Source organism: Mastigoproctus giganteus, chromosome 14 (assembly GCF_048544385.1).
Source record: "Mastigoproctus giganteus isolate SK-2022 chromosome 14, ASM4854438v1, whole genome shotgun sequence".
In the NCBI taxonomy this organism is placed as follows: domain Eukaryota; kingdom Metazoa; phylum Arthropoda; class Arachnida; order Uropygi; family Thelyphonidae; genus Mastigoproctus; species Mastigoproctus giganteus.
Genome location: NC_143588.1, coordinates 91,212,040 through 91,223,100, shown reverse-complemented (window position 1 = coordinate 91,223,100; position 11,061 = coordinate 91,212,040). Strand labels below are relative to the sequence as shown.

The following is an 11,061-nucleotide window of genomic DNA, read 5'->3' as shown; positions in this document are numbered from 1 at the left end:
GAAATTTTATGGGCCTTTTTCAAAACGTGGCTGAGTTAATCGGTCTCAAGCGAGTGTACCATGGTTTTTCCTCCCGGAAACTCCAGTTTTTCGTGCAGCAAACAGAAAAACGACCACAGAAGGCACGGAATTACAGACAGTATATAGAGCAATATGCCTGTAATGATAACCTATTTTTGATACATTTCATTTGCATAAGGTCATGCTTTACTAGTAGTTTGTGCGACTGATCAATTCATGTACAATTGCATGTCTGCGATCAGTTTATTCTTGAATTCACTGCCATCTCTATTGTTGGTAATCCACTGATGTCATGTTTTGTTAGAGAGGAATTGAAGTGTCTTGAGGAAAATTTCCGGACTACCTGCATTGTTATAAGACGCTTTGTTGTCTAGTATAAATAAATCCGTTTTTCATAAATGTTCACTGCCACGGATCGCCAGAAAACAGGAGGCAAGAAAAATGGAAGACTCCGACAAGGAGTTTGAAAGAGATGTCTTACCTCTGAGGTGATTGAAATTTCTGCTGCTTAGACCAACAACGATGCCAGTTTTTGGAATGGGCAGTGGAAGGTATGGTTGGTTGGGTTGTGGTTAATGAGACCTGCATAGCCGAGTGGTCAGGAGCGGGAGTGCAGTAGCACACGCTCTTTGAGTAGATCGGGGTTGAAGCCCCTGACTGCTGGATACGGTCGATCTGCCAACCCGCACTGGACCAGCGTGGCAGATTATGGTCCGTTTCCCTGAGCATGAATTGTTGAGGAGGCTTCCATCCTGCAGTGGGTTGATAATGGTGGCTGCACTTTACTTTTTTTTTTTTTTTTAAGGGGATATGGCCAAAGATGGCATAAGGAGTGAGTGGGATTAGAAGGAACCGCCGCGTATTTCAAATTGACGAATTTGGAGTTTGTGGATTCAAATGAGGAAATTGTCGGGAGGTTCGGTGGGATTTATCCGTTGCTTTCACTAGACATGTCAATTTGTAGACGAAGCAGTGGAAATGGTGGTCGGTTGGGATGGTGATGGTGGAATAGATTGTTGGGGCTATTGGGAAGGCGGAGGGTTTAGAATATGGTATCCGCCTCATGTGTTTTCGATGTTCTCTACCTTCACGAGAGTGACTGGTGAAGTTCTAAAATGTGAGGTTTTTGTTTGGTGCGCTATTTTTTCAGCTGTGCTGCATGAAACTCAGATGAGAGTTCTCTACTGAGTTGCATGCATGTGAGTTGCAGGTAGGATGGAACATGGGAACAACAGGGAAAGATGGTGAGGTCACTGAAATGGCGAAACAAGCTAATGTGACGGGGTGTGAGGGTGGGATTAAAGCTTATGCAGTTTAGGAATATTAAATTTAAATGTTTGTTTAACATTTAAAGACGTCAATAGAGTTCGTCTAAAATTTTCCAAGATGTTCTACTAATGGCTTTGAAAAATGCAGAAAATTTGCATATTGCTGTGCATGGGCGCCATCAGGATATTTTCGAAAGTGGTGCGTGTGGTTTTAAATTTTTTTCCCAACAAATTTTCAAAAATAAATTAATCACAACACGCTCACCTTTTTATTTCTGGAACACAATTAAAATCCAATTCTGTTTTAAAACGCTGAAAACTGCGTTTTCTCCCAACAGCTGTATCATAAAAATTTATTGACCAAAGAGAAAGTCTGTAATTGTGAATTGACGTGGCCAGGATTTGTAAAAATCTGATTTCGATCATTAATATTATCGAAATAAGATAATATTAAAATTAAAACTGGATGCAAAAAATAATTTTGATATCATATATTTGGATTTCGGGAAATTATTTTTTGCCAGCCTATCAGGAAAAATTATATATATACTATATATCCAATTACAAATATTTTAGCCTCCAACTATCAATAAAGAGTTTCAGGAAATCGATATGTGCACATGCAATGCATAATTGTCAAGAATCAATTCAATTGTCAATCGATGTGTTCGTTCAATTTTGGGCCTTCCCTGGAATGCATCTCTCACTTCGAGATATAAGGAAGAGAGACTCTTAAGCATCTACCAACTGATACAAAAAGCTGAGGCGGTCTTTGTCTAGAATGCTTTGAAAACACCAAACTTTCCTCCTTTCTTCAGATCCTTTTTTATAACAACAGAAGAAGGAATAAGAAATAATTTAAGAAATGAAGCGAGCCTGAAGGTTCCGCTTTTTAGAAAAGCCATAGGTCAGAAAAATATAAAATACAGAGGCGCAAAAATCTAAATCACCTTCCACTCAACTCCTGAACTTTCCACAATGCATACCAGTTTGGAAATTATTACAAGTTGAAGGAATAACAGCTATTCCTTCAACTTGTAAACAAGTTGAAGGAATAGCTGTCAAAAAGCTTGTAACCCTCTACGCAATTAATTCATAATTTTTTTTCTCTCATACTTGTTATTGTAAAAGTATTCACAATGTAATTATAAGTACTGTTGTTAACCACGCGACATGTGTGGTTGGTTTACGAAGTCTCTGTAATGGAATTATCTGTTATGATGTATCTGTTAAATAACTCCTGTGTAATTTCACGTCTGTTTTTATTGATATCTTTTTCAAAGGGAACACCCCCTAAAAAGCCTCTGGCTTATGTGTTCTCCCTCCCTTCTTGCTGTTATCTCCCAACAATCGTAACACAAAATAGGGATAAATAAATTATCAAATCAAAAAATTGTGTAGAGTGTTACAAGCGAAGAATTTAATTATTCGGCTGGCCAAAAAGTAAAAATCAAAATATTATATTTTGCTCACCCGAATAATTAAATTCACCTGCCGTTCTGTCTTACGTCTGTTAATCGCCTGTATTTTCTGGTCGATTTGCCTGTTTTGCTGGATGAGAAACCCTAGTTTATGGAGGTAAAACCTTGCTATCTACACCTGAGACCGAATAACTCAGCCACAGAATGAAAAAAACCCATTAAAGTTCCTCGAGTCATGGACGGGACTCGAACTCAGGCTTTTTCCACCCGGTGTGGGAAAGTCTACCCGCGCAAACTGGTTTGAACAACAACATATATTGTTGTTGTTCAAACCGGCGATCCTACCAAATGTGCTTCCACGTTGGGAAGCACATTTGGTAGGATCGCCGTTCGCCCACACCGGTTGGAAAAAACCTGAGTTCGAGTCCCATCGATGAGGGAAGGAATTTTTATGGGCCTTTTTCCCAACGTGGCTGTGTTAGTCGCTCGCAGGTAACTTGGTTTTTCCTCCCAAAAAATGTGGGTTTTCTCCCAACAAAACAGAAATGGTGATGCGCCTTGGTCGCCGAAAACGTTAAATTTATATTTATCTTGTCAGTGTGAAACTTCTGATAGCTACCAGAATTTTGATGTAAGGATATTTCGTGCATTTTGGTTGGGGGAGGCATTGACATTTAAAACTTATTGATAAAAGGTTCTGGTTACCAAACACGTTCATAATATAGATTTTTGTTTATGGCTTCTAATAAAATATGACATATTTTTCAAATAATATCGCATTATCAGTGTTGTTTGAAATTTTTGTGAAATTTTTAGAAAAAGCTCAAATTGATCCAGATTCAAACACTGAAAAAACTGGTGACTTCACTTTACAAATATCGGACCCAACACATCCACCATCTGTGTATTAAAAATGCAAGATAATAGGTTATTAACCATAAAAAATCCCTTGTATTATGACATTACGATGTGGTCTAAACCTTTTGAAATCGCCAATCTTATTATGTGTGGTTTCAATTTGCCTCTAATTGATTGGAGTAAAAGGAAGGAAACTCGACATGGGGAACAAAATTTTTAAATCAACTACGACTGTTATTTGTAGTTTATAGCCCTAGTTCGAAAGAATATCCTAGACCTCATCATCACCCATGAATCAGATGACATCACAGGGCTGACAGTAGATGAACCAGTAGCAGAAAGTGATCACGGAGTTGTACGGTGGATGATGAAGAGAGAGGTAAAAGGCAAAGGAATGGGTTTTAATTTCAGAAAAGGAAATTACGATGCCTTAAGGTACTACCTGGCCTCTATTATCTGGGTTGATATCGCGCAGAGGACGAATATAATTAAAACTGTGGTATGCTTTTAAAACATTAAAAAGGAAAAAAAACACATACACACACATAAATACATAGGCACGTATAATCTCCAATTGGCATAATTGCAATGGCATTAAAATCCATTAGATTAAGACCCAAAGAATTGGAAGCGATGGAACGGCTGTCATCTGTTTTGGATAGAAAATCAAACAAAAAACAAGTTTGCTCCCGATAGAAGCAAGATTTTATTATTCGTAATATAATACTTATGTATTTTATTAGGATTATTTATTGTGTTTGGTATTGTTTTGGTTACAAATGTGTGTTCAATCTTGGGTGGTCGGCACCTAACCCTCTTTTTCCCATAGGGCCTGTTGTTTATATTGCACGAGGGTTTCCAGGAACACAACTATCTATCGTGCTATACGAGGACTGACTGTGCTTTTATAAATATGAATACAATTTGCTTATACAGTAATTACATTTATGTTTTGTCACATTTGAGTCTTCCATTATCGTGATTATTAGGAGTTTGGATTATCTGGACAAAAATGTTTGTTTCGCTGTTCATTATAAAAGTCCTCTGTGGCCGCGTAGTCTGCACGATACATCGCCATCTACCACTCTTTCGGACAGATGGGTTACATTTACGTCTAAGAGTGGAGGAATTTCTAAAGTGCTCCTCGATCTCATGCAGTAGAGGAAGGATTTTCCCCGTGAGCTATTACGATTTTTTCGTAATAAATCGGCCCGTGAACACGCATTTTACAGATAAATATATGTAACGGATATAAGCGACAAGGTCTGGTGCCATCCAAATGCCCTCGTGGGTAGCACAGTTGGTAAAAATCACTTGTCCTCCTCACACCGGTTGGAAAAGATTTGAGTTCGAATACCGTCAAAGAAGAGGAATTTTTATGGGCCTTTTTCACAACTTGGCTGAATTAGTCGATCTCGGCGAAGGTAGCATGATTTTTATCCCGGAAACACTCGGATTTTTCGTCCAGAAAACGGAAAATCGACCACAGAAAACATGGAATTTACACACATTCTATACAGAGCAGTATGGCCTAAGTTGCTTATGCGCCTAAAACTCTTCAACTAACCACCAACCAGTAATCGAAATAATTTGAAAAATTTTCAGTTTCCAGTCCTATAAACAAGATTGCCTGCTATGCAAATTCAAAACAGCCCAATCGTCGTCGCATGTTTGGTTTTTAACAATTTTTTTAAATTATAGATATCACTTATTGTGTATTGTAAGAACGCATTGACAGCCCGCAGTCACGGAACATTTTTGGGTCACCAACCACGATCTTGATCCCAAACTTGACTTCGAAATAGTAGACCACTACGACACTTTCGCCACCGCCTATGGCTAGAGTCACTCAACATATTAAACAATCCAAAGGCGATAAACCGCCAAAAAGGCATACGTCTACATACCATCGATGGTTCGACTGTTGATGATCCTGCTCAGATAGCAAACAAACTGAATGAGTATTTTGCATCTACATTCACACGTGAGGAATTATTAAGGTTTGAAAATGGCAGAAGGTTATCAAATCGTGGCAGGGTGCTTAATGGTTTTGTAATAACTGAGAGCAAAGTGGAGGAGAAATTGTTGAAGTTAATCGTAAGAAAAGCACCTGGGGTGGATGAGATCTATCCAGTTATATTAAAGGAGGCGGCAAAGCAACTAAGCAAACTCTTAGCCATAATTATGAGAGTATCCTTGGACTCAGGACAGGTTCGCACGGACTGGAGATGTGCAAATGTATCCCCAATTCACAAAGGGGGATCGAAGGGTGACACGAGTAATTACAGACCAGTTAGTTTAACTTCTGTTCCGGGTAAAATAATGGAGTCACTGGTTAAAGATGCATTGCAGGATCATCTAGACAAGACTGCAGCAATAATTCAGACACAGCATGGGTTTGTCAAGGGAAAGTCTTGTCTGACAATTTTGATAGGATATTATGATGTGGTTACAAAGGAACTGGATGCAAAAAATAATTTTCATATCATATATTTGGATTTCAGGAAAGCTTTTGACACTGTTGCGCATGGAAGACTATTGTACAAATTGGTGCAGAAAGGTATTAAGGGTAAGTTGGTACAATAGATAAAAGGATGGTTAAGTGGGAGAAGACAGAGGGTGGTAATCAATGGGTGCTGCTCTTCTTGGACTAATGTTATTAGTGGGGTCCCACAGGGTTCGGTGTTAGGTCCACTGTTGTTTTGTGTATTTATCAATGATATTGATGAAGCTATATCAGGCTTAATGTCGAAGCTTGCAGATGATACAACGGTTGGCAGGGCAGGGTTGTTAATGACAGTAATGGCAGTGTGCTACTGCAACAGGGTCTGTATAATTTGGGCAGATGGGCTAAGAAGTGGCAACTGAAGTTTAACCTTGAGAAATGCAAAGTACTGCACGTATGGGTAGAAGTAACCCCAGAGAAACGTACCAACTGTGTGGTACTACACTTAAGGTGGTAGAAAATGAAAAAGACCTGGGAGTAATTGTGCAGGCAGATATGAAGTTTTCTGAGCGATGCAGACAGGCTGCCAGGGCAGGCTGTCATGGGGTTTTGTCAATGATATATAGGAATTTTGCTAGCAGGGAGGAGGAGGTGATTGTCCCTCTGTATAAGGCAATGGTCAGGCCACGCCTTGAGTACTGCGTACAGGTCTGGAGGCCTCATTTTAGGAAGGATGTAGATTTACTTGAGCGTGTACAGAGAAGGGCAACAAGATTGGTGAGGGGAATGAAGGGATCCTCTTATCAAGAAAGGTTTAAGTTCTGCAAATTGCAGTGGTTGGAAAGTAAGCACCTGCGCGGTGATCTGATTGAGGTGTATAAGGCCTTGAATGGGTTCAGCACGCTGAATCCTGATGGGATCCTTCCACTTGTTCAGATTACGAACCTAAGGGGGCATAAATTCAAATTAAGAAAAGACAGATGTAGATTAGATGTGCGGAAATTTGCCTTTAGCCAGCGGGTGGTTAATTGCTGGAACAAACTTCCATCTGTCATTGTGGAAGTTGATAGGTTGAATAAATTTAAGGAGGAACTGGACAGGCAATTTGGAGGGAATTGTGTGATTTTTTTTTTTTTTTTTTTTGCGTGATGCTGCATATGCTCATACACTTGCTTTCTTGCATTACATGCCACTACTACTACTACTACTACTACTACTACTACTACTACAACCATTTTAATGTTGGATAAACACGAGTAAAACAGCGCACGCCCGTGCAACAACAACAGAAAATGAATAACGTGCCTCACTCTCAGCTCATTCCACTTATCCGTTTTATTTAAATCAGTTAAATTTTAAAGAGACGCTGATTAGTCTAATGTTGTATATTCATCGTGTCTTCTTATGTACTAATTAAAAGCATAGACTGTAATCTGTTTCGAATTTTGATTAATATGGCACTTTCATAGGACATCGTACTTGTTTAAAGAGCAACCGGATGTTAGGAGTGTAATTCGCGAAGAATATCCAGTAATGGCGATATTTGCTAACTGTCTACCACACTTCTTTTTTTTAGATAATATCTAAGTTTTTGTACTTTTTTGTCTTATTAAGCTTAGTTTTTATTAAGCTCTGTGTAAATTAAGCTTAGTTTTTTACCAGAATTTTATGCAAGGATAGCGATTATTTTATTTTGGGTTTATTTTTAAATGTGTGATGTTAATGATTTTTATCTCGAAGTGACCTCGTGGTTTTGCACTTCTTTTCTTAGTTTCACATTCATGAAGAATTTAAAGAGCAACCGGATTCAAATTTAAATAATGGCTTCATCATATTCATCAACTGTAGTTCTTGAAAACTGGGAGGAAGACGTCGTAGAATATCTTAGAACAGTATTAGAGTATCATTTTGTGAGCCTTATTGGAAGAGGTTCGTATGGTAGCGATGATTTTGCCGTTAAAATTGTCTCAAGAGCTAGATCGGGAGAAACGAGTATTTGGCCAAGCCTGCACCATCCGAGAGTATTAAGACTATTAATGCAAACCAGAATCATGAGAACTAACGTATTCATAACTTCGCTGATGGTTTGCAGTCTTAAAAAGCAAGTAGAAAGCAAACTGTTCAGAAAATATCCAGATTCCTTTCTAAGACTTCGCGTTTATCTAAAAGAGGTACTGGATGGATTGAGTTACTTACACCACCTGCAACTTTCTCATTTAGATTTAAAAACTGACAATGTTTTAATTGATTCCGACGATAAAGCGTTAATAGCTGATTTCACAACTTGATCCAAAAATGGCAAAAAAAGCTTTCAGGAAATTGCTCTGCCAGAGATTTACAGTCCTCCAGAGATGTCAAAAAAAAAAAAAAAAAAAATCGATTGAAGGAAAATACGTCGATCTGTGGGCCTATGGTATCTTAGTGACAGAAACCATTACAGTATTCGAATACAGTGAGAAATGTCAATCTGGAAGAAACAACATCGAAACGTTGGATAGCATTATTGCCGGAACATATTTATCCAAAAGAATCCAATTGAAATATGCAAGATGCACAGTTTCATCAAACTTGCTAGCAAAAATTGTTCATTTCCAAAGGCTCTTCTTAAAGGAAAACCCTACAGAACGTGTGACTACTGAAGAAGCTATGGAACATGATTTTTTTCTTACAGGTAAGGTAAACGACATTACAATGGATGTATGTATTGAGCTGCCTGAGGACCTGCCTCGGCACTCACTTGAGTTGGTTTTGGAGGGATGCAGCACCCTCTTCCCCCTCTCGGAGTACCTGCCAAGACCTTACCAGAGCCCAGCTGGTATTGACACCACGGAAGCTTGCCAGGTACTGCCGAAAACGTGAGGTAGCAAGAATGCGCGTTGTCAAGAGGAAACGCGAGGACGACAGCTCCTTAGAAGGTCGCCTTCCCCGTCACACCCCGGAGCAGCACGCTGAGGATGTTAGACCTACGTTTATTAAGCTTGCCCCATTCCAGATTGCCACTACGAGTCGCCCTTTTAAGACACTCGAAGTTCCTTTCAAAAATTGGGCATTTTTGGAAGTTCGTTTTACTCAAGACATTCAAGAGTCAGGGCCAGTGGAAGAACTTGCTTTAATCACGGTAGATGGTCAAGATAGTGCTTTTCTTCTCCAGCCGGGAACCCTCTTTTCCCCAGAGTTCGATTCTTGGCTCAACCACTTTCTGAGAAGTTACCCTGTGATTCTCACAGATGGACCAGAAAAGGCACGGCTTCTCCGTGAATCGCTTCTTTTCAAGATAGTCTTGAATATCAAAGACTTCTCCTGCCCTGCTCAAGACCGTCTCCCTGCGGTTAGAAACCACCATTTTGGATGCCCTTGGGGTCATCAAGAAAAGTTTTGTGCGGTTCACTCGGTCGGGATCCTCACTCAGTGGGCAGAGTCCGAAGGCCTGATTCAGTTGCAGAGTGAAACCAGCTCAACTGAATGGCGGGAGTAATCCTCTCCGGACTGATGTAAAGGAGTATCCCAGGAGGATCTATTAGCAATAAGAAAAAAAAAAGGGGAGAAAACCTCTCTCCAAACAAATCCTCACGAAATCACACGAGGATTCTCTAAAGGTGGCCTACGCCGATGATCTCGTGATTGCCATAGAAGGAAGGTCACGTAAGGTATTAGAGGACAAAATTCAACCAATCTTAGATGATTTGGTGGCATGGGCTGATATCAACAAGCTCAAGATATCTCCGAGTAAAACAAATTTCATGACATTTAAAAACCACTTTAATTACGGTAGACCACCAAGAATTCAACTGAATGGTTTACAGATACCTTATGTTCCTCAAAACAAATATCTTGGCATAATTCTCGATGATAAATTAACCTTTCTCCCTCATGTCACCAAACTGAAGGAAAAAATTAGAAATTTTACTGCTTCGGTCATAAGAATCTCCAAAAGAGACTGGGGTTTGAATAAAAAGACCTTGAAACTATATTATAAAGCAATATTTCTGCCTATAGTTTCGTATGGAGCAGGTATTTGGCACCAGAACGTCGTTAAGGTGATAATTAAAAACAAGCTACTATCAATTCAAAGGACAATGCTTCTGTCACTAAACAATGCCCCTCGTACAATATCAAACAATGCCCTCCAAATTCTTGGAGGAGAACTGCCTTTAGATTTGTTTATCTTATACCGTGGCATGATTTATAAACATAAGAAAGGACTGCAGGTATCTATTATGGGAATTACAACCGACCCAGTTAGTAACTTAAAGACAGAACGGAAAAGATTATGGAGTGAAATGATTAGTATTTGGCAAAGTAGATGGAATGAGTCTGTGCACGGCGAAGTCACAAAGAAGTATATTGAAAATGTTGAGTTTGCTTCTACTCAACCTTCTGTTTCGTGGTTTGCACCAAGCATGTTTACGACGTATTTATTAACAGGCCATGGATCTCTGAGGGCCGAACTTTTCGACAGAGGTTTGGAGCCGGATCCTTTTTGCACCTGTGGTCAAATGGAGGACTGGATCCATGTTTTACTGTTTTGTCCGCAATATACAGACCATCGAGTATTGCTACTTAATCAGGTTCCAGGTCTAGCTGAGGACAACGTGAAAATACTAGTTGAGAACAAAACAAACTTTGAGACTTCCCAGATCTTTGCAGAATCGGTCTTTAAGAAAAGACTTCAACTAAGAACTCAAATCCAAAATCGAGTATAAATCTGACAGCTGAGCAGTTAATATAAATGTTGGTATCCCATTAAATATAAATAGGATGACTTGTCAGATATGTAAATTGAATTGTATTACTAGGATTTAGAGTCAAAATTCTATTATCTTTTGTACATATGTAAATATTTACTTTTTTTTTTTTTTTTTTTTTTTTTTGCTGGTTTCCAGGTTTGGGCAACCTGGGGACGGGATTGCTGGCACCCACCGGTATTGCACTATCTCCGGTAGGTGTGGGATTTGTGCCCATGGCACTAAAGGTAATAGTAGACCCAGGCTTGGCTGCTTGTGCCTGGGGGCAGGCAGCGGCTGCCTGGGTGTTGGCTGCTCCCTGG

At 39.4% G+C, this 11,061-nt stretch overlaps 1 protein-coding gene across 1 annotated transcript; it reads left to right on the top strand.

Moving 5' to 3' along the window:
* Positions 1 to 7,834: 7,834 nt before the first annotated feature.
* LOC150075348 (uncharacterized) lies at positions 7,835 to 8,302 on the top strand. The gene has a single exon (XM_090388456.1). The coding sequence runs from the start codon at positions 7,835 to 7,837 to the stop codon at positions 8,300 to 8,302; it is 468 nt and encodes a 155-aa protein (XP_090244582.1).
* Positions 8,303 to 11,061: the final 2,759 nt, after the last annotated feature.

Bases quoted from the DNA above. Each gene is read 5' to 3' on its own strand.
- LOC150075348 (XM_090388456.1), top strand. From the start codon at position 7,835: ATGGCTTCATCATATTCATCAACTGTAGTTCTTGAAAACTGGGAGGAA.